Source organism: Excalfactoria chinensis, chromosome 2 (assembly GCF_039878825.1).
Source record: "Excalfactoria chinensis isolate bCotChi1 chromosome 2, bCotChi1.hap2, whole genome shotgun sequence".
Lineage (NCBI taxonomy): Eukaryota > Metazoa > Chordata > Aves > Galliformes > Phasianidae > Excalfactoria > Excalfactoria chinensis.
In genome coordinates, this window is record NC_092826.1 from 20,138,846 (window position 1) to 20,166,272 (window position 27,427).

The 27,427-nt window shown below is 39.2% G+C and overlaps 3 protein-coding genes across 9 annotated transcripts in view; 1 reads left to right on the plus strand and 2 right to left on the minus strand.

Annotated features, from left to right (window-relative positions):
* The window catches only part of SPAG1 (sperm associated antigen 1), a 36,483-nt gene extending 28,773 nt beyond the window's left edge, over positions 1–7,710 (minus strand). The window contains exons 1-6 of one of the 3 annotated variants that reach the window (XM_072329902.1): positions 7,644–7,710; positions 7,164–7,298; positions 6,467–6,626; positions 4,472–4,597; positions 1,714–1,781; positions 444–562 (exon numbers count right to left, since the gene is read on the minus strand). In XM_072329902.1, the coding sequence (XP_072186003.1) occupies positions 444–562; positions 1,714–1,781; positions 4,472–4,597; positions 6,467–6,626; positions 7,164–7,285 (595 nt within the window). In that variant the 5' untranslated portion in view covers positions 7,286–7,298; positions 7,644–7,710. Of the gene's footprint in view, positions 1–443; positions 563–1,157; positions 1,167–1,713; positions 1,782–4,471; positions 4,598–6,466; positions 6,627–7,163; positions 7,299–7,643 lie in introns of those variants that run through there. The other 2 variants (XM_072329903.1, XM_072329905.1) reach the window with 2 other exon arrangements.
* Positions 7,711–8,847: 1,137 nt separating this feature from the next.
* POLR2K (RNA polymerase II, I and III subunit K) lies at positions 8,848–14,146 on the minus strand. 5 transcript variants are annotated; one of them, XM_072328769.1, is made up of 4 exons: positions 14,134–14,146; positions 10,125–10,188; positions 9,432–9,524; positions 8,848–9,004 (listed from the first exon to the last, which is right to left on the minus strand). In XM_072328769.1, the coding sequence occupies exons 2-4, from the start codon at positions 10,183–10,185 to the stop codon at positions 8,982–8,984; spliced, it is 177 nt and encodes a 58-aa protein (XP_072184870.1). In that variant the 5' UTR covers positions 10,186–10,188; positions 14,134–14,146; the 3' UTR covers positions 8,848–8,981. The 5 variants fall into 5 exon arrangements, with proteins under 5 accessions (XP_072184870.1, XP_072184871.1, XP_072184867.1 ...); XM_072328770.1 differs by lacking the exon at positions 14,134–14,146 and adding an exon at positions 13,428–13,532; XM_072328766.1 differs by lacking the exon at positions 14,134–14,146 and adding an exon at positions 11,389–11,506.
* On the plus strand, positions 13,709–21,959 carry FBXO43 (F-box protein 43). The gene is made up of 6 exons (XM_072328765.1): positions 13,709–14,183; positions 14,307–14,384; positions 17,929–19,409; positions 20,270–20,372; positions 21,196–21,381; positions 21,469–21,959. The coding sequence occupies exons 3-6, from the start codon at positions 17,950–17,952 to the stop codon at positions 21,715–21,717; spliced, it is 1,998 nt and encodes a 665-aa protein (XP_072184866.1). The 5' UTR covers positions 13,709–14,183; positions 14,307–14,384; positions 17,929–17,949; the 3' UTR covers positions 21,718–21,959.
* The last annotated feature ends 5,468 nt before the right edge of the window (positions 21,960–27,427 follow it).

Here is a 27,427-nt window from a genome sequence, read left to right on the forward strand (position 1 = left end):
CACCAGATCGCATAGATGCAATCAAAATACTGTCAGCCAAAATACTTTGGATGTCATATTCCTTATATTATTTTTAAAAGAACATGGATTATAAAAAGACAAAATTGCCATATAATTTCTATAATAACAACCTAGATTCTTCTGATAATGCATAAAATTCTGAATACAAGATGAAGGTTATTGGGTAACCTCTAGCACTGGATTATAGTAGCAGAAGTGTGCTTTATATTTTTACTTAGCTCTCCCAGCCTAAACACAGTAAAATCTTTTATGTAGTTATTAACACTTAGATATATTTTGAAACATGAACTTGTATGAAATTTTAGCATTTCTAGGAGCTGAAAAAAAAGGCATCTCTATAATACAAATTGATTTGTATTCACATTCAACAACAGAGTACTACAATCAAAGAAAATAGAAAAAATATTCTTCTAGGACATTACCAGTTGTGTTGATTTTCTTTTCAATTAGAGGTAGACTTGGTCTAACAGAGAATCTTGCTTTTGAGTTATTTTCTTCACTGCTTTCATCGATTTTAGAGCACTCCTTTTCCACATCGAACCTTCAGTTAATACAAATAACAAATACAACAATGTTGCCGAACAGAAACCTTCTATTTTTAGAATGGAATGCTATATTTCCATCACAAACCAAAGCTAAGCAGGTATAAAGGCAATGATCAATTATTCATTACTTGTTAGGTAAAAGACATTTAGTCTTACCTCCTTTCCTTTTGCTATTGTTTGTTTCTCCTGTACTTATGTGTATATACATATATACAAATATACATACACACATATAAACAATAAACAACAAACTGTGTACAAGTTGTGCCAGGGTAAGTTTAGGTTGGATAGGTAGGAAACACTTCTTTCCAGAAAGTGTTGTTAAGCACTGGAATAGGCTCCCCAGGGTGGTGGTTGAGTCACCATCTCTGGATGTGTTTAAAAACCGTTTGGATGTGGTGCTCAGGGACATGATTTAGCAGAGGGTTGTTAGTTAGGGTACTATGGCTAGGTTGTGGTTGGACTCAATGATTTTTAAGGTCTTTTCCAACCTGAGCAATTCTATGATTCTATGGCAACAAACTACATGCAGGTCTTAAGCAGTAGAGCTTTTGTCAGCAGAGTGAGATATTAAGAACTTCCATCACTCACCTCACTGGCTCCAGATTAAGCTCCCCACCAAGAGCACTGGAAATGCCCATATTTTCAGTCTGATTCTATGATTCTGTGATTCTGCAGCACCATTTAAAGAGCTGCAGGGAAGCTGCTATAGTGTATACTTCCTTCACATTCAGCAATTTGGAGGCATCGATCGGTGATGCATCACCATTATTTTATTTTGAAAATTTGATAAATTAAGCTGTCTTTAATTCCCCACTTTATGGTACCTCCATAGGCTTTATATTTTGAATGTTGGAAAAAGAAAAGAAGAAATATTAAACAAAATCACATTTTATTTGTATTTTCTGTTGACTCATAGTTTTTTCACACCGCTTGGATAGAAGCAATACAGACTAACTTGCTTTCAGTTGGTAGCACTGTTACGAAGAACCTAAGTTTCATTGATGTATTTTAGCTCCCCAAAAAGCTAACCTTAATAATGTGTTTCTGGAAAATACTTTAAAAAATAAAACAAACCACTGTGTTTCATTATAAAATGAATAAACAAGAGTTATTAAAGATTAAGATATAAAGGAGTTGACATAACTTATCCCATTCACTGTAATCCCGTGGTACGTTTTTCTTATTTCTTTGCTTGTTTTGGATCTTTTCGTTCTGAAAAAGAAACAGCCAGCCAATAAGATCATTTCCAAAAGATGAAACTCCCCCTTTTTTTTAGTTTCTGTAATACATATCCCTACTAATTAACACTGTCATGACAAATGTCGGCACAGTCGTGAATACTTATTTCGTGTAGCTTTGAAGAACATCTTTATGCATTTGACGTATCACTGTAATCAGACTTTCTCTGCACTGCTCTGTTACACATCACAGAGGCACTGGATAAAAAATTTCCTACAGGACACTGCTCTTTCTAAAAAGTATACTGAATTGCCAGCTTCCAAACCATACTTTCAGCACAGCAAGGAACTTTATTTACTCTTGGGAAAGCCCAGGTTTGTAATGAGATGTTTAACACTGAGATTGAATCACTAACCTCATTTTAGGCTTGCCATTCCCAAGAGAATGCAACACACAGTTTCTCACAGCCCCTGCAGGCTTCCAAACAAGCATAAAATGAACATTTGCTTGGACTTCTAGATAGCATCTTTGTACTTCTTTGATACATTCCAACTGAGCTAATTTCCAAGATGATTTACATTCATTCTTGCCTTTTGACAAGGTTCACCACAGGTATTTGCCTCGCCTAGAATTTATTCTTAGGATAATTTATCCTTCAACAATCCATCCCAATAACTGACTCAGCTGGCATGTACTGCAAACAATCTCCTATCCCAATGGAACACATTTCCATAGCAGTCACCTTTGGCATCTCTTCCACTTTTGTCAGACTGTTTCTGATACGTCTCTCCCTGCTTGTTGACTCCAACATTCAACAAGGTGTGGTTCCAAACAGGTTTCCATTGTGGAACAGCCAGTTCAAAATATTCCCATGTACTCTCTGCTGTTTGTTCAACCCTCCTCTTACTTTGCAATCCATCTCTCATCAAGTTAGACCAGTGTAATTTTTGTAGGATTACAGATTTACAACTATGTGAGTTCAAACAATCTGATAGTGACTACAGTGCAACCCCTAAACATCTGTACCGGTGCAAGTGAGCACACAATAAACTGAACCAAAGAAACCAGCTGCAGCAACCTCTAAAACTAGCTTTACCAGTGGTGACACTGTTACAAGGAAATACTTCTGCAGTTGAATATAAGCAACTCAGTTTACATAACACAAATGTGTGCCTTCCTATAAACACGTGCAGCTCTCTATAATACAAGCTTACATCAGCTTTTGTAGTATGTGACTTCAGAATTACACATAATGTTCTCAGTTGTTCAAGAAGCTAGACAAAATGACAAACACACTTAGTGATTGATTAATACATGTTTGGAGAAGGTAACCCTAAATATGGCTTCCTGGAAAACGCCATCATTACGTATGCATTCTGGGATGTGTCACAAACTTTGAATTTTTCAAATACCTTTTCAAACCAGGAGTACATAGCTTAAATGAGCACATAGTTAAACCCATGACATGTTATACACAAATGCAACTTTAATACAGCAAGAGAACTAGTGTGTCCTTTAGTGGAATAAAGCAGAAATGTTGACTCAAAATTTCAAAAATCCTTAAATTCTAGGTTTCACACTCTTGAGGTCATTGTAACCAAACCATGGCTCCAGCAGAGTCTGGAATTTCTCTTTTGTTCTCATCTAAGAGCCTCTCATGAAAAGGTTATGTTTGAATGCTCTGTCAACTTTTCTCTGATACTTGGTATTATAGGCAGAAGACTGTAAAAACTCCTCTTCCACAGTCATGTTTCTTGCTAGAACTCTCAATGCACGGATCCCACAGGGTCTGTGGCTCAGTAAATAATTTCTGGACCAAAAAATGAAGCATGGATTGGACTTAGTTCAGATGCAAAAACTTGGCCTTGGATCCCTTCTGGGTCCCTTGTGATATAAGTTACTATTCTGAGCCAGCTAGCCAATATTCTTTTTCAATTTGGAATATCCAAAATAATATGAGGGCCATATAGATAACATCACAGAGGAGTTTCCTAAAACAAAACTTGGAATGTGTATTGCATGTCCTGCACTGTAGTACTGTGTTTGGCAAAGAAACTACATCTGCTGAAATCTAATCCACTGTTTTATGCAAGTGAATACTTCTAAGCCCATACTTCTAGAACATGGTTTAGTTCTGTCCTGGAAAAAGTGAGCAAATCTAGTATTTAAGCAGTGTGGACAATCAGAAACAGAAATAATCAAGCTGTGCTCCCAATCCCGTTTTATTTCGCAGTATAGATGTAACCTCAAAATCCAACGCAGTGTGAAACAGAAACATGATTGTGAATACAGAAACTTCTGTATCAGGTAAGAGAGGGAAATCCTGTTATAAAGCTCACTCTTCATTCATTTGTGGAAAATACATCCCATGACTCCACACCAGTAAAAAGAAAATCTCCCACATAAACCTAGTATATAGCCTTTAACACTACCGTGAAATGTACAGGCACAGAAAACGGTGTTTAAGATTTGCTTCAGAAATTAACACTTGATCAAGACTAGAAGATAATTACAAGATGCATGTTGGTATGAAAGAGGCAGTTTTGTTTAAGCATTGGTCTCTTACGAGATGTCTTAAAGAGTTTTATTTTCTGGTTAACAAAATAAATCTAGTAAGAGAGAGGTTCAATGAATAGAAGTTCTTAAAATCTGAATTTGCTGATTTTGGCAAGACATAATTAACATACTTTTGTAAAAATAATGTTTTAGAAAACTGGAGATACCTGGAAAGCGGGAAGACAGCTGCTGGAACAACGAATGGGAGGCAAGTTATCTTGTCCTTCATGCAGTGTGCCTCTTTCCAAAAACTGTGGTTTATTATCATCTTCATTCATTTCTGCCACCCAGCTCTGAAAATAAGTTTGAATTCATACCTTAAAGCTGTACAACAGATACGCGCCATAGTCTACAATGACCCTGCAACTATCCTTACAATGCAAAGCTCTTCATGAGGAAAAGCAATTAAGATGAAGATTAAAAATAAAGCTCAAAATCAAGCTTAAAAACCTTAAACATAAGCGTAAGTTCCTTAAGTTAAAAGGGTTATTTCTATTCATAACATTGCCAATTCAAGAAGACCTAATGATGAACACAGCACAAGTGCACCTTCCTTTATCATCATTTAGAGCCCCAAAAGGGTAACCATTATAAAGAGGAATATGCAAAAATAAAAGTAGAAGTGCTTTTAATCATTCAGGAGCACTTGGAAAATCACCCTTAAAAGACCAGAAACAAATAGTATCATATCATAGTATCATAGTATTGTGCGAGTTGGAAGGGACCTTAGAGATCATCGAGTCCAACTCCCGGGATTCGAGCCCTCTGTGTAACAGAGCGGCACTTCTACCCCCTGTGCCACAGGGGGGATTCGAACCCGGGCCCTCTGGTGTTGCAAACGGGAATTCTACCGCTCAAGAAGAAAGAGCATAATTTGATTAGAACATGCTATGAACAAAATTGCCTCCAACTGACCTTCTAGATTTACAAAGCAACAAAAAGCATTCACCTGTTTATTCATAGATTCTAATTAAAAATAGTTATGCTTAATTTCTCATAAGATTAGTTTTGCTGCTTCACCTTCTCCTACATAATTCAATTCATAGCATGTTCATTTCTGGGCCATAAAAAGCAATACTTCATTACTTAAGGAGCATGGCCAGCAGGTCAAGGGAGGTGAATCTCCTCCTGTATTCTGCCCTGGTCATGCCTCACCTGGAATACTCTGTCCAGGTCTGGGCTCTCCAGTACAAAAAAGACAGGGATCTCCTGGAGAGAGTCCAGCAGAGGACTACAAAGATAATAATTGGCCTGGAGGATTTCCCCAATGAGGAAAGGCTGAGCAGCCTGGGTCTGTTCAGCCTTGAGAAAAGAAGACTCAGAGGTGATCTTACTAATGTTTATAAATATCTTAAGTGTGGGAGTCAAAGGGACATGGCCAACCTCTTTTGGTGGTCTGTGGGGACAGGACAAGGGCAGATAGCCACAAACTGAAGCATAGAAAGTTCTGCACCAATATGCAAAGAAACTTCCTCACTGTGAGGCTGATGAGGAACAGGCTGCCCAGGGAGGTTGTGGATTCTCCTCCTATGGAGATATACAAGTCTTGCCTGGACACCTACCTTTGCAGCTTGTTGTAGGGAGCCTGCTTTGGCATGGGGGCTGGACTTGATGATCTCTGAAGGTCCCTTCCAGCCCTACAGTTCTGTGATTCTGTGTTTCTCTGATATACACATCTGGATTTTTTATCACAGCCAAGGGGCGCGACTGAGGAATGACACTACTAGAGATTCTGGTTTTTTGGATAAAATAATATAATCTAAAATGCTTATGCCCACTTTGACTAATTCAATATTTTCAGTTGCATAAAGAGATCTTCAGTATGTTCCATACCGAACAGTATGAAAAAATGATCTGCTCTTTCATGAAAAGATTGTGAAAAGTGCATTCTCTATACACAGTTTGCAATTGTTTTGGGCTTTTTCAAATGAATAATAATAAACAAATATGTTCTGTAAAGTTATGATGGGTATTAAACAGTCATTAGCATTATCTCAATAAATATTAAAAAAGAAAACCACAACAGAACCCTCCTATCATTTCCTCATTTAATCAAATAATCACGCTCTACTTCAGCACAAAATGAGGTTGAACAATCAGTCAAGACTGACCAAACAAAGAGGTTACATTACTGACCACAATAAATTAGAGTCATACAGTACCATCAGGTCACCATTAATTGTTTCCCATTCTTCAGCTGTAAAATCAGCTGCTGTGGCTGCTGGTTTATCTTTTCTGAGAACTCTGCTCCCTGGAGCTAAATGCTCAATACGCTTTTCACAAAACAGCGTCAGGTCAGGATAACATCCCTCTTCACCAGACCTTTAAAATGAACACATAAGCAAGTTACACAAGGGAACTGAATTATGCTGCATTCCCCACAAACATCCATACTTGTCTGTATACAGCGACTATAGAGCTATTTTCCTGTTGTAACTGAAATCAATCACCTCTTGATTTTGATCAGAAAATCTCAGTTAACCATTTTCGAGCAGACACACAACCACAGATCCACATACTCATAGAAAATGTCATTGTAATTTTCAGCAAATGTGGAACAGCCATAGCATCTGGTATTGCCTCAGATAGGAAAGTTGTGATTCTCTAAGAATGCAGTAGCAGAATTTGAGAACAAGCTGGCATGATTTATCCTTGATGGGTTTATCCTTTACCTCCTTGACGGGTTAAATGAGGACTTGGATTTTTAACTCTTCATTTAATCATCCGGACAATTTTAACACAATTACTTTCACAGTGCATTTTAATTTCAAGTTTTTAAATAGGAAAACCACAAAGAGGTTCAAGAGAAATAGAATGGGAATACAATTAGTATATTAGTTCATTAAAGATAACGTTTACCTTAGCACCCTGAGAATCTTTTCCAGGTGTTGAACGTCCGTACATTTTTCAATGAACTTGTAGTCGAGATGACCAATAGGTATTTGATATGTTTTAGTAGTTCCTTGGTCCAGCGAATACATTATTGACTCATCACTAAACATTAAAAGAAAAATAAATCTCTGGGCGCTCAGATGTATTTAGAAGCAACGCTACTTTAAGGAATAGCCGTGTTTTAATGCCACAAGGTACTATTTGCAGCAGAACTATTGCCTGATGACCTGATCCCACAATTTGTTCTTCACGGACGTCCACCGAGAAGCAGCAAAGGCAACATAGCAACCGTTGCTATGTACAACATGGCGGCCGGCGGCGCCGTGGGGAGGTGACCGACAGAGAAGCCGCGAGAGCCCACACAGCCACCCCCTTGCGAGAAGCCCGCAGAGCCCCGCCGGCTCTCTGTGGAGGCCACGGCGCTGCACGACGGCCCTCGACACCCACCTACCGCGCTCCCAACAGCCTTCGCCTCCGCCGGGGACGCCCGCCTCACGCGCGCATGCGCAGCGGAGCGATGGCGAAAGAGCGCCGCGTAGCGAGTAGCAGGCCCTTCCCGCCACTGGGCTGAGGGGCTCCTGTCAGCGCGGGGTCCCTAGAGCTGCAGCTCTCTAGCGTTCTGCCCATTAGGAACACCTGCCACTACTTTAATTTATATTTTATTACATATAATTTCCAGCCTTGTACTGATAAATAAAAAGGTTCTTAAAAATGATTTGACTTCAGAGAGGGTATTCCCTTCAGAAATATAGCAGTTGAGTCGGAGCTTTCATAAAACATCAGCTTTCAGTGTAGTATTTCATCCAGTCTAAATCGGTCCAATGTTCTTCCAAGTGCCCTGAACCTTGCCACTGCCCACAACCTTACGTTACCCTCACTAAAACCCATCCCTGTTGCATTCTGCAGCAGCCAGCACACTCCCTAATAGCGGCATCATACCGTACTGATAACAGTGAAATGACATGTTTGTCTTTCAACAGCCTCATCAGCACTTGTATCAAAATTGGGATTTGCAAGCATTTAATCAGGCTAAATTAGCAGCAGCCACAAAGCAGCAGTGTTTTTTAAGACACATCGGCGCTACGTGTATTTTAGTATTAAATATTCTGAATATAAATGTTCTGAACAGGAAAATGGATGCAAAGAGTTTGGGCTTATCAGTACAAAACAGCAACCACTTCTTACTACAGACTCATGAGAAATCATCTGAAAAGCAAAATGATGTTACTTCAGTTTTACCTTATCCAAGGTTTCTTTATACTACAGACATACTTATTTTGGTGAGTACAAGCAAGGTCACAAAACAGCCTGAGAATCTGTATTTACACATTTATTACTTTTTATACTGATTTGAGTCCTGTCGAGTTCAAATCCAAATTTCAGACCTGATTTTGCATAGCTTTCAATATGTCTTCACTGGGATTTATTCAAACCAAGATTATTTTATGCAGTTCACAGGAGTCCAAAAAACACTGAAGAGTTAAAACACGAGTAAGGCTTAGGTGTGAATTGTGAAAACTAGGTTAACACTTAACTCAAAAATCAATATAATATCAATGAATTTAACAGAATGCTACACGTTCTGACTAAAGTTTAAGTAAGAAACCCATTTCTGAAAGTAGTATAGACAGAATTGAGATGGTATGGCAAGTAGTATCACAGTAAAGTTTAATATTTCAATATCTTAAACCACAAAATTATGCATTTATACACCAATGGATTTACAGAGCAAAGTTGCCAAAAATATTAAACTGAAGTATAAAATTGATGTATCTTCAGGTCAAATCACCGGGCATCAAAAACCACCACTGGAGTTGTGCAGTTAAAGAAAAATGTGTTGTAGTTCAAAAAAAAGATCCAGGGGAGGAAAGGGGTCAGGGAGAACAAAAAGAGCGAATGCATAAATCTAAAGTCACATGTGACACGAGTTCTGAGATGCTCTAACAGTTAGTTAACTCCACAACACTTTCCCTTTTCAAAAGGCTGTATAGTAGCAAACATTCACAGTATGTCACACAAGATTATTGATAATTACAGTTTTCTTAAAAAATGGAAAACTAAAAGTAGCAAAAAACCAAGATCCTGAATTACACTCCAGAAATATCCCTATAGTAGTCTGATGTGTTCATTTTTGGCCTTGAAGGATTCTTGTATCATTACTCTCATTCTTAGTTTTCTTACACAGCTTGCCCCACAGTTTCCCAAATGCATTCAATTGACTTTGTAAAAGGATACATCTTTTTGTTCTTTTCTTGTACATTATTCTGTACCCACACTCTCGGCATCTGATTGGATCTCTTGCCTTTATCTCATTTTCTGTATGACATTCTGATATGATGGAGAAAGAGAATAGCAATGGGTGAACAAAAACAGCATAGCTAAAGCACAGATAACTTTCAGAAGTAATAATGCTCTAATTCCTTTTACTAGCAAATAAAGCATAACAGAAAATAATTGCAGTGAATTTTAATAAGTAACTGAATTATATTAAGATACTGTTGTGGAAAAAAAAGAATTGGCAAACTTATATTGCTAAAAAGTATCCGAACATTACTGTACCATTCCACACTCCACTAATGAAACCTTCATCTCAGCCCCTCCGTGCCACCAAGTTTATTTTCTTAAGCCAAAATTCTTCAGAGGCTTTTAAAGTGGCTATTCAAAAGCTCCAATTTTCACTTTATTAACTTATGTTTAGGTAAGAGAAAATTTGACAACTGTGCATTAGTAAAAGTTGAGTGACAACACTATTTCCAAAAAAACTTTGTCTCCAAGACGCAATATATAAAAGTTCTGCTACCATCCTCTGGAGATGCAGGACCTCCACACAGCAACAGAAGTTCTGGTGAACGACTTCCATATCAATAACCACAGCTAGTCCATGCATATGGGAGCATCAATGCATAAAGCTTAATGTCTTTTCTTTACCTCCACAAATGTAAATCATTGGCTGCTGCTTTGGGGGCTGAACGTCCTTCTGTGAATCCATGTTCTAAACAAAAACAACAAATAAAATACATGTTTTTTGTTGTTGGCTTACACAAATATTGAAATATCTCCGTCTGAAGTTGACAGAAATTGAAAAAGTTATTTTAAAATAAATACAAAAATATTCCAGCTGTGTTTGATATATGCTACATAAGCTGATTCACATTGGAAGAGACTTCAGAAATTCATCTAGTTCAACTTCCTCTTCAAAACAGTCCGCTCAAGTCTTTACAAACAGCTGTCAAAAAGCTCTGAAATGCAGACTGCACGTTGTTTTATATTAAAGAGAATTTTAAACAGTAATACTCAATAATATTTTCTTTCCTTCTGGTGACAAGAGTTTTTACCTTGCTGGAAACAAAAATAAACTAATCCAATTTTTTCTCTCTCGCAACACTAGATACCCCAATCTACCTTTTCATTGATCTAATTGATTAAAAATCCTGGGAGCTGTCTGTAGGTAGAAGAAAAATAGACATTAAAAGGAAATGCATAAACAGAGGCAAGGGAGAAGAAATCCCATGAAAATCCTAAAATAACTACCAATTGGTCAACTATTAGACAACCTGCGATGCTCTCCAAGCATCAGTTCACATCCTACTCTAATACTCAACCTTACTTGGAGTCAAGTATTCTTTTGTGGTAATACAAGAAGAATTTTACAGAGCAGCAGCTATAGTTCAAGATAAGGACTGAATAAGCAGCAGCTACGGAGTAGGATAAACAGCATAAGAACCAAGGACACCTCTAGAATAAGAATGAATGGCTCGTGGCTTTGAAGGAGGTGTTTTAGTGTTGTTATTGCAGTAGCTTTCCTCCTGTTAGTGTGTGTGATTGTTGAACGCCCTCATCTGTCTGCTATAAAAGTATGTATTTTCTTTGTTGGTGAAGGGCTGATTAATAAATGCCATATCCCCCTGCTAAACCCTCCATTATGCAACTTCAGACAAGATGAATCGAGATAATCCATTAAGCTCTATAACTGTTAAACAAGGGTTTGCTTTACCGCTATCACAGTAGAACCTTACCATACATGCAATGCAGTCACGCTGTACCAGTAGATTACAATTAGATTTTGGCAGTCACCCCTTGACACTTGAAAACAACGGCACCAGGCATCCCCCCCAGCCCGCCTCGGTTCAGCGTCAGGCACGCCTCCTCCCCGCTGGCCCCCAGGGGCTTGATCGGGCCTTTCCCCACTCACCGCTCACCCCGACGCGTACCACCACCAACCCGGCAGGGAGAAGCCGAAAGCAGCACCGACCTCCACACACCTCGCCGTCCCCTCGGCGCCGAATGATGACGCCACTACGCAAAGCCGGAGGGGGCGGGGCCTGCGCCGCCGTCTTTTAAGGTGTTGTGGCGGGCTTACAGCGGGTAGCGGCTCACGGGGCCTCGGTGGAGTAAGAGCTGGAAGAGCTAGTGAGCTGAGCCTGGCGCTGGTGGCCCGAAATGGTGCTGACAGAGGAAGGACCCATAGGAAGAGAAGGCTCCCAGGGCGCCATATAGGCGCTGTACGTCGCGGGGGAGCAGTGCGCCGCGGGAGCTCCGACCTTTCCCATGAGAGCTCGTCTGTGCCCTACAGAGAAAGCAGACAGCTGCGTGTTTAGCTTATGTCCTGCCACAGGTCTCGTCATACGAGCGCAGGGTTTTACGGACGAGGAGTTTTACCTCGCCGTCCTTTTCGTGGTCAGAAACGCTTTATCTAAGTTACATGACTACCAACTCAATCTCGGTACCCTGCGGGCTGTGCCATGTACTCCCGCATTGAAACAAACCGGCAAGCCGCGGTGCTGTATATAAATGCTATTTGTAGGAAAAATGCTATTTGTATTAAAAAAAAGTCACATTTTGGCGATCGCATTGCGCTCTGAACCCAAATAGCACGGACCGCTTTCCAGCGATAGCGGTCGCTGTTAGTCACCGGCTCAGCCCTACCGCTGGCTGTCCCGCAGGCGTCATGTGTGAGTAATCGCACGTCCTCAGGTCCGTAAGAACTCTGCCTCGTGCCTGGAAAACGTTGAACAAATACTGCTCTGTAAATAACATCTCCCTGATGTGAGGAAATGCGTCTTTCCGAAGGCCGAATGAGAACTGTCTCCTGGGGAAAGCTAAAAGTAATAACAACGTGCAAAGGATTTCAAGGCGGCTCATCGGCTTTGTCTTGCTGCTGTGCGAAAATAAAGATAAATCTAACTTCTGAGTGCAGGAATAAAACACACGCAAGAATAACGGGACGTGCCCGGCAGTGATGCTCGCTGCCCCGGGTCCTCCGCTGCGGTCCTCGGAGGTGGGAGCTGCTGCCGGGAGCAAAAATAAACCAACCGAAACGGAACGATCCCTTCCTCCGGTGATGGACACAAAGTAATTAACACCCTAGAAACAACCAAACACTGCAATTAGTGAGTAAAGCCGATAGTCTTTCCCCGCACTCGTTTTGTATTTTAAAACGGGTTTGACGAAATGATTAAAGCATCGAGACGATGCTTTAAAACCTACTTACTAATTATAAGCCATGAGAAAAAAAATAAAATAAAAATCGATTGTCCCAAGGAAATCATGCATTCGCTTGATTACATCCATCATTTAACTGTTCCCCCGGTGGGTGGGAGCCTTTAAACGTCCATTACTTTTGTTTACTTTTGTACTCCCTCGGGGTACAGCCCCGTTCCGATGGGCTGATAAATGCCGGTCCTCAAAGGACGTTTGGTATATGCTCTTAAACTCTCCTCGGCCTCGCGGAAGGGGTCATTTCATTTCCTTCGTGAATACGTAGAAGAGAAATTCTTCCGATTCGCGTGAAACTGCTACCGAAAGCACTTTGGGAAAATCCTGGATTCCATTTCTAAACTCTTTAATTCGCATTCTAATCCATCGCGAAAACCTTTATCTTTTTACAGGTACCCTCCGGTTTCACTAGCCGTACACCAAGACGCCCCGTTTCCCCGCTCTGGGCAGGGAAGGCTCTGCAACGCCCGCTGCCCCCGGCCCGCCTCACGGCGCTGGGGGGATGGAGCCCGCCCGCCCTGCGCAGCCTTAGTTACCACGGAAAGCCTCCGGCTTTCTGCCCTGGGTGGAGGCGTTACATTCGGAGTTACGCCCAACGATTTAAAGTCTGTTTATATCTCACGGTGTTTCTGGTAGAGCCGTAAGCGTAAACCGTGAAAGAAAAACAGAAGTTCTGTATGATTATCTGGCTTCTGAGCTGTCGAATATAAATAATTAAAATGAATTAATCTGCACCTTCACATCTCAGATTTAAAGCTCCTGGTGCAGATAACGTTCCATCTGTGAGGGCTTGAGCTACCCGCTGAAGGTGCCTCCCGCCCGCCCCTCAGGAGCTGAGAGGCTCCGAGCAGCGGGAACGCCTCAGCCCGGCTCCTGAGAGAGACAGCAGAACGGGACGGGCAGAGGGGCCGCACCGGGGCGCTTTATGGAGGGCTGGGAGCGGCGGGAGCCGCGGAGCTGGAGTATAAAGTACGATGAGAACGCGGAGCCCAGCTGGTGCCGTCCACATCCCTGGAGGCAGCGCTCCTCAGGCCACCCCCCACCCCCGCCCTGCTCTCGCCTTAGGGCTGCGCTACTGGGGCGGCAGAGCGGAGCGGTTGGTAAAGGCGGGCAGTTCAAACTCAAGCGAGGGAAAGCGGCTGCAGCCGCACGTGAGAAGCCGGTGTGGGTGGAGAGAAGCGAAGCGGCTTCTCACTAAGGGCAACGGGCCCTGAAGCTGGGCGGCGAGCTGTGGAGGCGGCAGGATCCCCGCCTTTCCCAGCCGGCTAGCCAGGAGGGAGGGCAGCCTCGCCTTTCATCTCCTTAGGGAGCCCTGCCGACCTCCTCAAGCTGTTCTCGGTGGTGGGGGCCTCTATGTTCGGTTTCCTCTGCCCGGTGGTGTGCTAGATAAGGAGGTGAAGCTGTGTGTTCGTGTCCAGCAGCCCAGGTGACTGAGAGAGCCCCCTCACCCCGACACTGCTCCCTAGGTAGCATCAGTTATCCTCATCGCTGGTAGGTGGATGTGACAGTGAAAGCATGCATAGACAGAGGGGAAACTTTCTCAGCTGTCATCCCACTTTTTATTAACGTTTCTTTTGTACCTCTCTTTTCTTCTCGTGCCCTGTCTTACTTTAGGCTGTCGGTAAGGGATTAAATAGTGCTTTGAATTCAATATATTTGCTGTGGAGGATCTCCAACTGCTTCACAAATAGGGTAAGTTATCCCCATCTGACGAAAAGGATTGAACTAAGGTAGTGATGACATTAGATCTGGGAGCTCAAAGACTAGAGACTTCAGATAAAGTCAGTTTTATTGCAAGTGTGATTTCTATTGAAACATCTGATAAAGTAGATCTATATTACCAAAGCTTCACCTTTATCTGTTCAGTTAACAGGATGGACAGTGACAAACAAGTGTAGAAAATATTCTGTTAGAGGCAGGTTTGTACAGTGTGAATTACCAAGGAATGCAAGTTAGTATCAAGGTTGGGTAACTCCATTCTAGAACTCATGTCTGTGGTATAGATGCCATTAACATTGCTTTCCAGTAAACAGCATTCTTTTCCCCTCCATTTTAGAACCATTTTAGAATGTTTTTTAAGCTTAGGTGTGTCATATATTATTCTCAAACGTCCAAATGCAGTCCTTATTTAGTTTGGCTCTACACGCATGAAATGCTTTGTTCTGTAAATTGCTAGAAAGTTTGCTGTTGACTTGTGGGCCAATTTGAAGACTACAGAACTGAAAAAAAGTGTTAGAGAAATTGAAGGGACAGGTATGCCTTTTGCTCCTTCTTCTCTAGCAGACTCGATATGTCCTTACTATATGACTAGTCTGTTCTTCCTAGCTTGTCTGTTTCCTGATGCCTAAAAGGAGCCTAACACTTCCAGCAATTACTTCAAGATCCTGAAGTAGGAAAGGCTTGGTTTTATACATCAAAACTGGTAGATCAAATGTTTCTCCTGATAAGAGTGCCTTAAAAAACAGTAAATGAATCTGAAAAAGTTTTTCAAGGTAGCTTTTATGAATATAAATGATGAATATATATGAATATAAATAGTATGCCATTCTATAATGGGGTATGTCCAGCAGATCAGAAAGGCTCTCATTTTGGTACAGCAGATCTGTAAAAAGAGACCTGGTGTTTAATTAAATTTTAAAAAGTAATACGTTCTGGGAGGAAAATGTTTATGAAAAACTGAGGTGTAGACTTGGATCTGGTGTAAAGATCTGTAAGTTGATACTGTCTGCTCTGTCCATGTTGCAGTGGCTTCCCTGTAATTTTTCAGAAAAAAACAGGCAAAATCCATATAGGAAGCTCGGAGGCTCCTCCTGCTGGACGTTGGCTCACTGACATTGTAGTTTTCACTCTTTACTCTGCCGTTCTGATCATCCCAACAACAGTAAAAACCTTTCTTTCCCCTGCAATTTTATGCTGCTTAAAAACATAATATATACTTTGTGTTGTGGTATGTCAAATTTCCTCCATTCTCATTTTGTTAAATGAGTGTATTATAGCTTGTCTGTATCCAAGGAAAGAGCAAAGAGCAATGAGGAAAAGCAGGTGCAAAGGTGAGGTACTAGAGTAAGGTGAAAATAATGTACTTGTAGAGATATATGGGAAAGGGAAAATAACCAGGCCACATTTGTCTTCCAATTCTAATTTATTTTCTGCAAAAATTCTGTTCATTTAGGTGTATTCTTTGATTTAAACCTATCTTGTTTTGTACTGCCATGAGTCTGGTTCCGCAGACCTTTATGTTAGGTTCTCACAGACTGTTCTCAAGTGCCATGGTTCTCTGGACTGGCATTGCAGTCTGCTCACTGTAGACAACAAAGCAATATGTCTGGATAGTTGTGTAGAGGAGATGGACCTTGGGGTGTTAGTTGCCACTTGGCTGAACATGAGCCAGTGGTGTGTGCCCACGTAGCCAAGAAGTCCAATGGCATCCTGGCTTATATAAGAAATAGTGCTGCCAGAAGGACCAGGAAGGTGTTTTTCTCTCTGTACTCAGCACTGGTGAGGCCATACATCGAGTACTGCGCTCACTTTTGTGCTCCCTACTACTAGAAAGACACTGAGGTCCTGGAGGGTGCCCAGAGAAGGGCAACAAAGCTGTGAGGGGTCTGCAGCCCAAGTCTTATGGGGAGTGACTGAGGGAACTGGGGTTGTTCAGTCTGAAGAAGAGGAGGCTCTGGGGAGACCTTGTTGTTCTCTGCAACTGCCTGAAAGGATGTGGTGAGGTGGGTGTTGGCTTATTCTTTCTTTTTGCTAGTAATAAGGAAGAGGAAATGTCCTTGAGTTGTGCTAGTGCAGGCTCAAGTTAGATATTAGGAAAAATTTCTTCTCTGAAAGAGTGAGCAGGTGCTGAAACAGGCTGCCCAGGGTGGTGGTTGGGTCACCATCCCTGGAGGTGTTCAAGAAATGTACAGATGTTGTACTGGGGAGCATGGTTTAGTGTGGAAATACTGGTGGTAGGTTGATGATTGGACTGGATGATCTTGGAGATCTTTTCCAACCTTGGTGATTCTATGAAGATACATTCTGTATTGCAATGATCTTATAGAGTGCCTTCATTATAGGTTGAAATTTGACCCTAGATCATCACAGGATAATTTCTTTCCCCCTTCTTTCCCTAAGAGTTTGGGTTTGCCTCAGCTGTATTTGGTGGCTGAGGTCCTGACTACGTCAGTGTCATGAATAGTGCTATCATCATGTTTGTTGTTTAAGCCACCTATAAAAGTTCCAGGTTTGTTTTCAGTGATTAAGGCCAATAACACCCTACTGTAATCAGCCACTTCAAACTTTGAGACTCTTGATTTTTTTTCTTCCAGTGAGAAACAACCCGTATAATAGCATTGTCTGCAACGTCTCCTTTATGACTATTATATCTTGTGTGTATAAAGCAGCAACCTATTGTGATTTGGGACAAGGTGAAGAAACTCCTCATTACTGGATGGCAAAAATCAGTCATTCTGTATTCTTACAATTATTACTTAAATGCATGCATCAGCATCTGTTGTTTTTGGATAGGGGGAGAATACATAGGAGTTCTTTTAAAAACTTTTGTACTTGTAAAGTTCTTCCTGAACTTTCTAGGTACATTGTGAGAGGATGTATAGACAATCAATAGACAGTATCCAAAGTGTAAATCTTCAGGACACTTAGTTTATCCACAGAGCTGTGCAAAAACACATACCTTTAAAAAAATAACGTTTAAATACTAAGGCAGATGAGCATGCATTGTCTGTTTTGTACCTACAGGGCAATTTCTTTTTTTTTTTTTAATGTAAAAGGTATTTTCTCATTAATTAATCTATTATCAGACCTTCTGCTAGTTCTTGAGGGCTACTTTTAGTGATTTCATGAACCAGTAACATACAGCTGATTTAATAATAATAACAAAAAAAAAATCCAATCCTGTTGGAATGAAAGGGAAGTTTTGTCTGCGATTTCAGTGTGATTCTTGTTACTGTGCTTCTTATTTAAAGCATTTTTCCTTGGATGAAGGTTGACAGATTAGTTAGCTAACTAAAAGTATGATTTTAAGTTGCATTTTAAGTTGATCATTCTAACAACATGCTTGACTGTAGTTTATCTTTGTACTCACATATAAGTACTGTTTCTATTAAGACTAGTGAAAATAATTTTTTTAACATGTATTGGTAGATTTACACGGTAGATTTTTACTATTCTGGGTGTCTTTTGGTGATTACTTTCATTGTTTCAGAAATAACACTGCTGTCTTCATTTACAGAGTTAAAGTGCAAAGCAGAAGATGTCAGATAGTCATTCAGTAATGTTCAATATTATTAAAAGAAATAGGTTAACGTCTCCCAGCAGTGGTTTTAAATGCTCCAGTTTTAAAGACTCTCGCTCCACTTCAGAACTTCTGGACAGCAAATGCAGTGAGTCATTAAAAGATCCTGATGCAGAACATAGAGAAACACCAAGAGCAACAAGTTTGTCTTTGCTACAAGAGCATTCTGACCATATTCATCGAAATGAGCTCTGTTCTGTGTCATCTATTGAAAATGAAATGAATTCTATCTCTTTATCAGAGAGAAGAGAAGCAAATAGGAGTACGTATTTTTTTGAAACTCCAAAAACAGGTAGAAAAGGCTCCTCGTTACGCAGGAGGCTGCTTTTATCTAAGGCTGGTGCAGCTGAAGGAAGCTGTGAAAAACAAGCTAGTTCTTCAGGGAGCAACAGGAGAAAACTATTTTCTTCTCTTCTGAGCTCTGAAGAAAAACTGTCACAAACTGCTTCAGACTCTCTGAAAGATGGAAGTCGCAACACCCTAAGAGATAGCACTGCAGAAACTGAGGGCTCTAGTCCTGATTGCTCAAAACGAAGACTATCCTTTTCACAACATAGGACTTCTACACTAGATGAGTCCAAATGTAAGGATCCCTCATTGCTGGAAACAGAATGCTTTTCTCCAATTGAGGGTAAGGATGTTACCGCTAGTAACACTAATGAATTCAGTGAGAGTGTCCTTATGAGTGTTAGTGAAGGGTTGCTTCAGACTCCTACTTACAGTGTATTACCTGAGGCCAATGATAGCAAGATCCTGACTTCTATTGATAGTCTTGTAGAGAACTTTAACTTTGAACTGTGTGATGGAAACAATCCCTCTGTTAAGCTGGCAAGTTACCCAAATATTTCAACACCTGAGGATAGTGGATATAATTCACTTCAACTGGACAAATCAGGAGACTCACTGTCTGATCATGAGGGTTCTTTTCAAGAGAGCTTTCGAAAACGCAAAGAAGGTTCAAAAATTCTGGATATCAAAAAAAAGGCAAGAAAAACTGAACGAGTGAGAAAGTTGTCAATTCTCCGGGAACAGGGCTCGCAGTCGGAGGCAGAAGACCATCATGGCAGTCCTAATTCAGCACGTACACTAGCAGAAGAAAGAAGCTTTGTCACAGAAGACCATGGATTAGCTTTAAAGGAACACATGAGTGAAGACTCAGCTGTAAATTATGGAGATCTTTCAAGAACTCCGGCTCTGCAAGTAGTCCATGAAATTTGCTTGCAAAGACAAAGATCAGACCAAGTATCAAAGAATACTGATGGAACACAAATAGTTGTATTAGAACATGTCCTTGCTGGACTTATTGGCAAGAAAATGGGCCTTGAAAAATTAGATATTTTAACTGAATTAAAATACAGAAATTTAAAACATGTTCTTGCTATTGTTTTAGATGCTTTGACAGTGGAAAGTCTATGCAGGTAGGTACTCCAGCTGTTCTCCTGCCTTCTCTCTCTCTATTCCATGAAATTTTGAAAATATTTCTGAGAATAAATCAGGGTAATTTCTGGAATAATGGGAATTGTCAATGTATTCTTTTGTGTAATTTAGGGAAAATTAAAAGGGGATCGTCATGAGTAATCAACAGGTTATTTATATATAATTCTAATAATGCTTTGTATATGGGAATTAGAAGTAAAAATAAAAGGGGAGATAAACTAACTTAAAACTATCACACTACTTGTAAGTTTTAAAGCAGACTTCTTTTTTTTTTCTTCAAAATTAGAAGGTCAATTATTCTTATTACAATTTTCCCAATCATTTTTCTTGCATGTTTAATTTCCTCAGTTATTTCTTAGCACAAAGACAAAGGAGCTTGAAAAATATTACTTAATGTTCTGGATTTGTTTGAAATCAATAGAAGTTGACACTTAATTCATAGAAATTAAGAATGTCCTGTGTTAGTACTAAAGGAATGGGTAGAAGTGTAAGGGCATAGGTATTTTCAGAGTACTTAATGCTCAGAAATATAAGTTGAGGAGCAAAATTAAGTGGCTTACATGGAAAGAAACTTATTTAATTTGGCAAGCCAAAGATGTGCTATGCTGTTTATCCTGCAGTTATTCGATAGATTCTTCTATGTGTTCTGTGCAATGGTGCAGATTATGTGAAGCTTGTTTTATGACAATACAGTGGTCTTCTGTAGTATACAGCAGTTGTCTGTACAGTGACAAAAATAGTATGTGAAACAATGTGAAAATCTTAACAAGGTACATATATTGTTTTCTGTCACGCCATGAAGAGTTGTGAGAGTGGATAATTTTTCATTTGTTTGTTCCAGCATTTGGAAAGTAAGCAAAAACTGGCGTGAAATCATTGTACAAGATAAAAGTGCAGATAGGAGGAGAAAATCATACATGAAACAGCTGAAAGAAGAAGCTGAGGTAAGCTTTGTCTCAAAGGTAATGTTTTCAGTTGATTGTTCGTTTGTTTTTCCAAGTGTTAAGGTATTTGAGACAGGGGAGGCAGTAGACTTTTTAAAGATAGATGATAGCAGCAGTTCTAGAACACTAACATGAGAATGTCATCAGTTTGATGTTATTGCTTTTCATGTCCTAGTTTGAGTAGTTGTGTTTAAACTGTGTGATTTCCTTCCTCCTACACCCTAAGCCTATTTTCATCAAGTGATTCTAGCTTGGGGTCTTTAAAATACTTTCTAATACCTCTATATCATGGTATTTCTCATTTCACTCTAGTCTGCAGTTCATTAGAATTCTGCACTACTTCCCAATTATTTTTCAGGACTGCTAGCATCTTAGCTTCTTCATGGTGTACTTGTGCCCATCAGATGGAGAAACAGATAGTTCTTAGGAGGTTTTTAGAAATTAAATGTATAATCAATGTAAATACACATTTTCAGGAGGCTCTCCATGTGTGCACACAGTGCTTCAGTGTAATATTGCTTTATCTGTGACAGAATTTGTTTGGTAGATTTGTGATTGCCATTGAGATGAATTGTTTCAGAAACATAAGGACCAATAGAGGGTAATGAACTTCTAAAGACTGTTGGATTGTTTACCCTACTCATGGGACTTTGTTTTTAGTGGTTCCTATCTTGCCTCTTTTCATTAAACAAATGTTTAATGGAAATATATGCACTATACATATTCTGTTTCTGATGTGTTGTAAGGGAAAAACTTAAGTAACAAAAATAAAGCTCTGATTTGCTTCCTTCTTATCCCCTCTTATAATTATCAACTTTAACAGGAATACCTATTGAAAGCTGAAGATGCTGCCACAAGACTTAATGTTCTCAACAGATCTGCTCTAAGGCCAGTTCAAGCTCAAGCCAGAACTCCTGTACTGCAAACACCACCCTCTTACACTGAGCTTACACCCAGAAGATGCAATTCTGTTCCCCAGTCAACCAGTAGACGGGAAGAATACATAAAAGTAGGTAGCCAAGAAATTCGTCTCTTTTAGTTCTAAGAAAATTCTCATTGATGAGAGCTAACTTGTCTCTCCTTCATTTTTCTACAGGTTGCTAAAACTCTGTTCACTGATGAAGCTTTAAAACCCTGTCCAAGATGTCAATATCCTGCAAAGTATCAGTTGGTAAAGAAATGGGGGCTATGTAGCAGAGAGGCCTGCGCGTTTGAGTTCTGTATTTTATGTCTGCATGCTTTCCATGGGTCTAAAGAATGTAATAGTTTATCAGCAAAGCAGAAGAACAAAAAAGATGCTCCTCCAGGAAGTGCCCAAAGCAAAAGAAATTTAAAAAGACTCTAAATTTGTAAGGCGTGCAAGTCCTTACATTTCATTCCTTTCTCCTTAAGTACTGACATCTGGGAAGTCTAATATGATGTAGTTTTGCTTATCAAGGTAACTTCACATGTATATATCTTAATTCAGTATATTTTTCTCTTTGAAAAAAAGTGAATATTTTAAAACATTTTGTCTTGTTTTACCTGTCATGTAGTAGCTAAGCACTTACTAACACCTTAATTATTCAATAAAGTGTCTTAAATGTAGTCTTTTAATGTCTAGCTTACAGCATCTCATAGGTGTTTAAAAATGCAATTCTTGTCTTAATGACAAATTAAAGAAAATGTTTTTTTTTAAAGACTGTTTTTGGAAATTTATTTATTGTTCACTAATTTTTTAAAATATTTACTTTAAAGGTTGTACCTTGAAGTACATATGATAGAAATAATTCTGCCTATATAAATGTGATACCTCAAAAAGAATGTGTTATTTGTCTGAAGTTTGTTTGCGTAATTTGAATATTAATTCTGGTGTTCTTAGACTCCATAGTGCAGGTCAGTAGAAGAGTAATCTAAATCAAGGTGTTTCTCCATTGATGATCAGTTATACTGCTTTTTATAGTACTTTCTTTACTTGAAAACAGCAGGTGACACAGCCTATATCACATATCTAAAGATGATGTTCTATCTATCACTCTATTGTTGTGAACTTAGGCTATGTACTTAGTGGGGTATTACTTCAGCTTCCAGATACTGGTCACCTTCATATTTTTGCTTGATTTAAAGGATAGAAACGATCCTTTCTCCTCTTTTAGACTTAATAAAGAGAATGCACTGATTTTTGTACTTGAGCTAAATATATTGACCCTTTGCAGAAAAATAATTCAGTCTTCCTCCCAGACCTTCAAATTTTGAATAAATACTGACAACAAAAGACAATACTGCTTACCTGATGGAGATTCAATCTCAGTTTACCTCCCTAGCTGATATCTTTCTACTTGGATACTTGGTATTTACTATTCCATCTTAATGGAGATTTTATCATAAGCTTCTTCCAGGGTGTTTGTAGTCAGCTGTTTCCTCCTTCCTTCCCCTCATTCCTCTCATTTATTTATTTTTGCACCATGTGTTGTTTGAGACTTCAACTTCGCTGTGTGTATTTGCAGGTAAGCCTTAGCACTGGGATGTATTTAAAAGGTAGCTTGATGAAATGGGCTTTCAAGTAAGTTATAAGATGCATACTTTATCTTATATTGTCTTATAGCTGTCTCATATTTATTCCTATATCCTTTTATAGTTTAAAAATTATGAATTGCAACTTCAGACTTTTTTCCTTCCATATTATCTATTGATTTAGGAGAAATGCACCAATACAGCTAATTTAAGGGTGTTCTAGAGATCCAACTTCCTATTTCTCATTTCTAACACTGTAATTTGCTTAGTGCTTTTAGCACACTTAGTTTCTGGGATCGTAGTTCCATATAGCATTGAAAGAGCGTTCTTGATAAAATGCCAGATTTTAGTACTAACCTTAATAACCAAGGTTGATGTCATTAAAGAAGAGATCAACTCAATATATCTGCCAGAAAACAATGTTTGTTTAATTAAATTATCGTTGCTGTAACTCTGCATTCATTTACATTCTGTTAAACCTTTGCGTTATTCTTGCCTATGGTTAGTCTGGTGGCACTTGAACTGGAAGATTGAGAGAGGAGTTTGTATAATTTATTCTCAGGACACAACTTGTGAAGGAGTTTGGTGCAAGCCAGAAAAATTCTCTGCATACGTTTTTGGTTTGGGAAGAATGGCAAATCATTACAGAGATGGCAACAGTAACTGGCATATAGATAAATTTTTTTTGATTCATTTAGTATTTGTTTTTTTTTTTTGTTATGAAATTTGTGCGTGAAGTCTATTTGAAAGTTAATTAGATTGGTTACGTTGTTGTTTTTAGATGTACGGTAGCTAAATGTGTATATTTCATACATTTTTTTTTACTAGCTTCTACTAAAAGTTAAACTGATCTGAAGATGAAATTCCCAGGTAGAAAGTTGTGTTGCACAAGATTCTGAATGTATATAGTTTGTAACTTTTCAATAACCTCATTTGGATTAGCATTTTTACTTGTCATCAACTATCAAGTAAAATTGGGGATGGTGGTAACTGCCATGCAGAATAAGTGTGTCATACTGCTATGAATTCATTGCTACACCTTGCTTTGTTAATGCTATTGCACTCTTTCTCTAGCAAGAAAAGAAAGGACCCTTTAAATCTATCCTTGAAACTGGTAGGAGAATTATCACAGGTGGCGAGGAGTTTCAGTTCACCATTCTGTGACGAAGTATTACAGTCTAATCCAGAAATACATGAGGATTGAGCCTGGAGCTGAACATATTTGTAGTTTTTCTCAAAGTACAATGTAATAGTGATGTACTTACCGTGTGGCTAAAGGATATGTTTATGGATCAAAAGGCCTGTTATAATTACCTCTAACAGTTTGGGTTAAAGAAGTAGAAAGAAGACATATGAAGAAGTCTTCAGGGTAGAAGAGTGGAAGTAAATTCTTGACATCCTATTAAAATGTATTTTTCTTTATACATAAATTGTATTCCTGTGTCAGCCTCTATCAGGTACCACTGAATTATATAAGTCCAAAGCTGAACAGAGCAGCAGAGGAGAATGTAGTTTCTTACTTTGTAAAATAAAACAGCTTCAGATTGTCTAGGGATTCATGCCCATCATCTTTCTCCTCGTTGGCTGAATTAACTCTTGGAGTCCTTAACTTGGTATTCGCTCAGTACTGCTGCAGCTTTTATGTTTAAGGTTTGTCACATGCTAACACTCCTTTCCAGCACAGAGAAAAAGGATGCAAATATGGTCCCTACCTATGTAAGCAATAGGATGGTAATGGTCAGAAGTTTCCTGAAATGTTTTGACTGTTCTCCAGCTGCAGAATTTTTTCTTACTACTGACAAGGTTGTGGGGAAGAAATAAGTGAACTATCTTTCACTCTGAAAGACATGGAGAATGAGGTTAAAATTCATGTGTAATATAATTTATATACTGCTGAAAAACTCGTTTTTGCCATTCCCATTTCTCTTCAGACAGGCATGTTCTGCAGTGGGGGGAGCAATATTGCCGACAAAGGATGTCCGTAGAAATGTGTTTAGATTTCTGAAGGTGATGATTTGAGTTGAAGCTGTGGGTTTAAATTCTAAAGAAGAACTCTTAGAAATGACTGTTTGCTGCTGACTGCCCTTGCTTCAGCAGTTATACTTCATAAATCTCTATTTCAGAGCAGCAACCATAAATTTCAAGTAGTCTGTGAGAGGGAAATTGAGATGACTTAAGTCTCTGATCGTTCATTCCTTGGAGACATGGAACTTGGGTAAAACTGTTATAAATCTTCTGAGTTCTTCATATAATGAAGAATGTTACTAAGTTTTATCACTGTAACTCTATCTTAATTTATTAAATTAAGGAACTCGCCAACACCTGTCAGATTATTTTTCCCTTTCCATGTGTTGGTTATTTGTTGGTACACTTTAGGCAGTTCAGGGTAATTTTAATGCAAGAAGTAATTCCTTTTCTATTTCCATAGGCATATGAAGAAACACAAATATCATATAGTATAGGTACAGTACTTCTACATTCTTTTCTCTTGATTTTTGAAAACATCAGTTTCTTCAATACATTCTACTGAATATTAAGCTAATTGTAATGCTTTGAGGGGGCCTCTGAATATCAGCCAACCCAACCCCCTGCTACAACAGGTTTCCCTGCAGCAAAGGAAAGCATCTAGGTGGATCTTGAATATCTCCACAGAAGGAGAGTCCACATCCTCTCTGGGAAGCCTGCTCTGGTGCTCTGTCACCCTAGCAATAAATAATAAGTTCCTTCTCCATATTTGTATGGAACTTTGTGTTCCAGTTTTTACCTGTTGCCCCTTGTTGCTGCACACCACTGAAAAGGCTTCAGCCCCATTCACTTGACTCCCAGTGATGCTTAACCTGTTGTAACCTAATATTTCCTACTGTTAAGATTTTTCTTTCTCTACTTTCAGTCTTGTAGTGACTTAGTGTTTTCTGTGTTCATATTATCTAGGTGTTAATTCTTTATACTGAGTTTTACAGGATTTTTTGATGCAAAACATCTGGCAGGTTATGCTATTACTTGTCAGATGCTTCAGCAAGATCTGTCTGCTTCTTTATTTCTTACATTAAATGAAAACAGTTTGTTTTATTTTCCAATAATAATACTCCAATCTCATGTTCATGTTTCACGCAAAAGTTCCCTAAGCCTTCAAGTGTGTGCAAAAAATTATTTAGGGCCTGAAGAACATATCTCTCAGAAATGCTTTGTTGTGGCAGTGCTTGGTGGTTAAGTAACCAGTAGATCAGTCACTGAGGTCCAAAATAAGTATTTTCCTCTGGTTTGAATCCAGTACACTTACCTGGTGCATGGGCTGATAGATGCTACACATATGTATCATCTATGTATTTTGTTGAGTACAGAATGCGCCATTGGGATGCAGTTATTCTCTAGCCTTTCTGTTGAAGATACTGTCAAACAATATTTCTAGTCTTTGAATCCAAAATGGGCAAGCAACAAGCATGATTTATTTTCTGAAGGGCAAGGTATGGATATTGTTTTGTGCTCTGAACAGGAATGCTTGCCTAGTGCATCCATTATTTCCGGTTCTGGATTTCTTCTTCAGCTTAAACAGCTGTAGTTGTCATAGAGCATGTCATGGAACTAGGAACGGATAGCAAGATAACAAACTAACTCTAGAAAAAGATTTACACAAGTAACTAATTGAAATGTGAATTCATCTTGAGGGTCAAGTTGCTTTTGTCACTGAAAGAAGACCTGTATTTCAAATGCATGCATTCTGGTGATGATGATGTTTTATCGCAAGGGGGCACCAAAGACTTTTGTTACAGAAGAACATTTTTTCCAATTCCTTGCCTTAACCCTTACATGCTGACTCAATGCTGGGGATACAAAATGCTTTGAATAGCTTGAGGCAGTGGTGGCCGTAATTTCTGCCATCAAGAGATGCATACCAAAATCTTTTAACTGTCAAGAGAAGAGTGGCATCCTGGGAAGAAATTCAGATGGGATTGCTTCTTCAGGGCCACCTTTGAAGAATGAAGCTGTGCTGTGTGCACAGCCAGGGCCTACAGCAAGTGGGCAAGGTTGGCCTGAACAACCCCAGTTCCTCTCTCATCCATATGGACTTCAGTCATCCAGCAGTCTTTATGGCAGCCTGGTATCGCCCTATTAAGTGTCACGGTTGAGGTATGTGAAAACCAATAGTGCGTTCTGGGCTTTCTGCAAACTACTTTTCATATATAGACAATGTTTTTTTGTAATACAATCTAGTATAGTTTTACAAAATGAGCAATTTACAAGTGTATCCTCCAGTTATCTTATTCTAAAATGACAGAGGAGGAAATCTTTTTGTATGCATTTTGTTCATGTTTAATTGACATGCTGATGGCTTCAGTGAACTTAGTAAAGAACAAAATTGGAATGGAGCAAGTATTGCTATGCAAGACACTTCAAATGCTATTGGAAAGGCAATATTAGTTTAAGTCTATCAGATAAGGTCTGGAGTGAGAATTTGGGAATAAAGTATGTTGTGTGCTCCGAATTCTAGGAAAAGAAGGAATAATTTAACTATCTACCTATAAAGGCTATGACCCTACACTTTTCTGAAACACTGAAATACT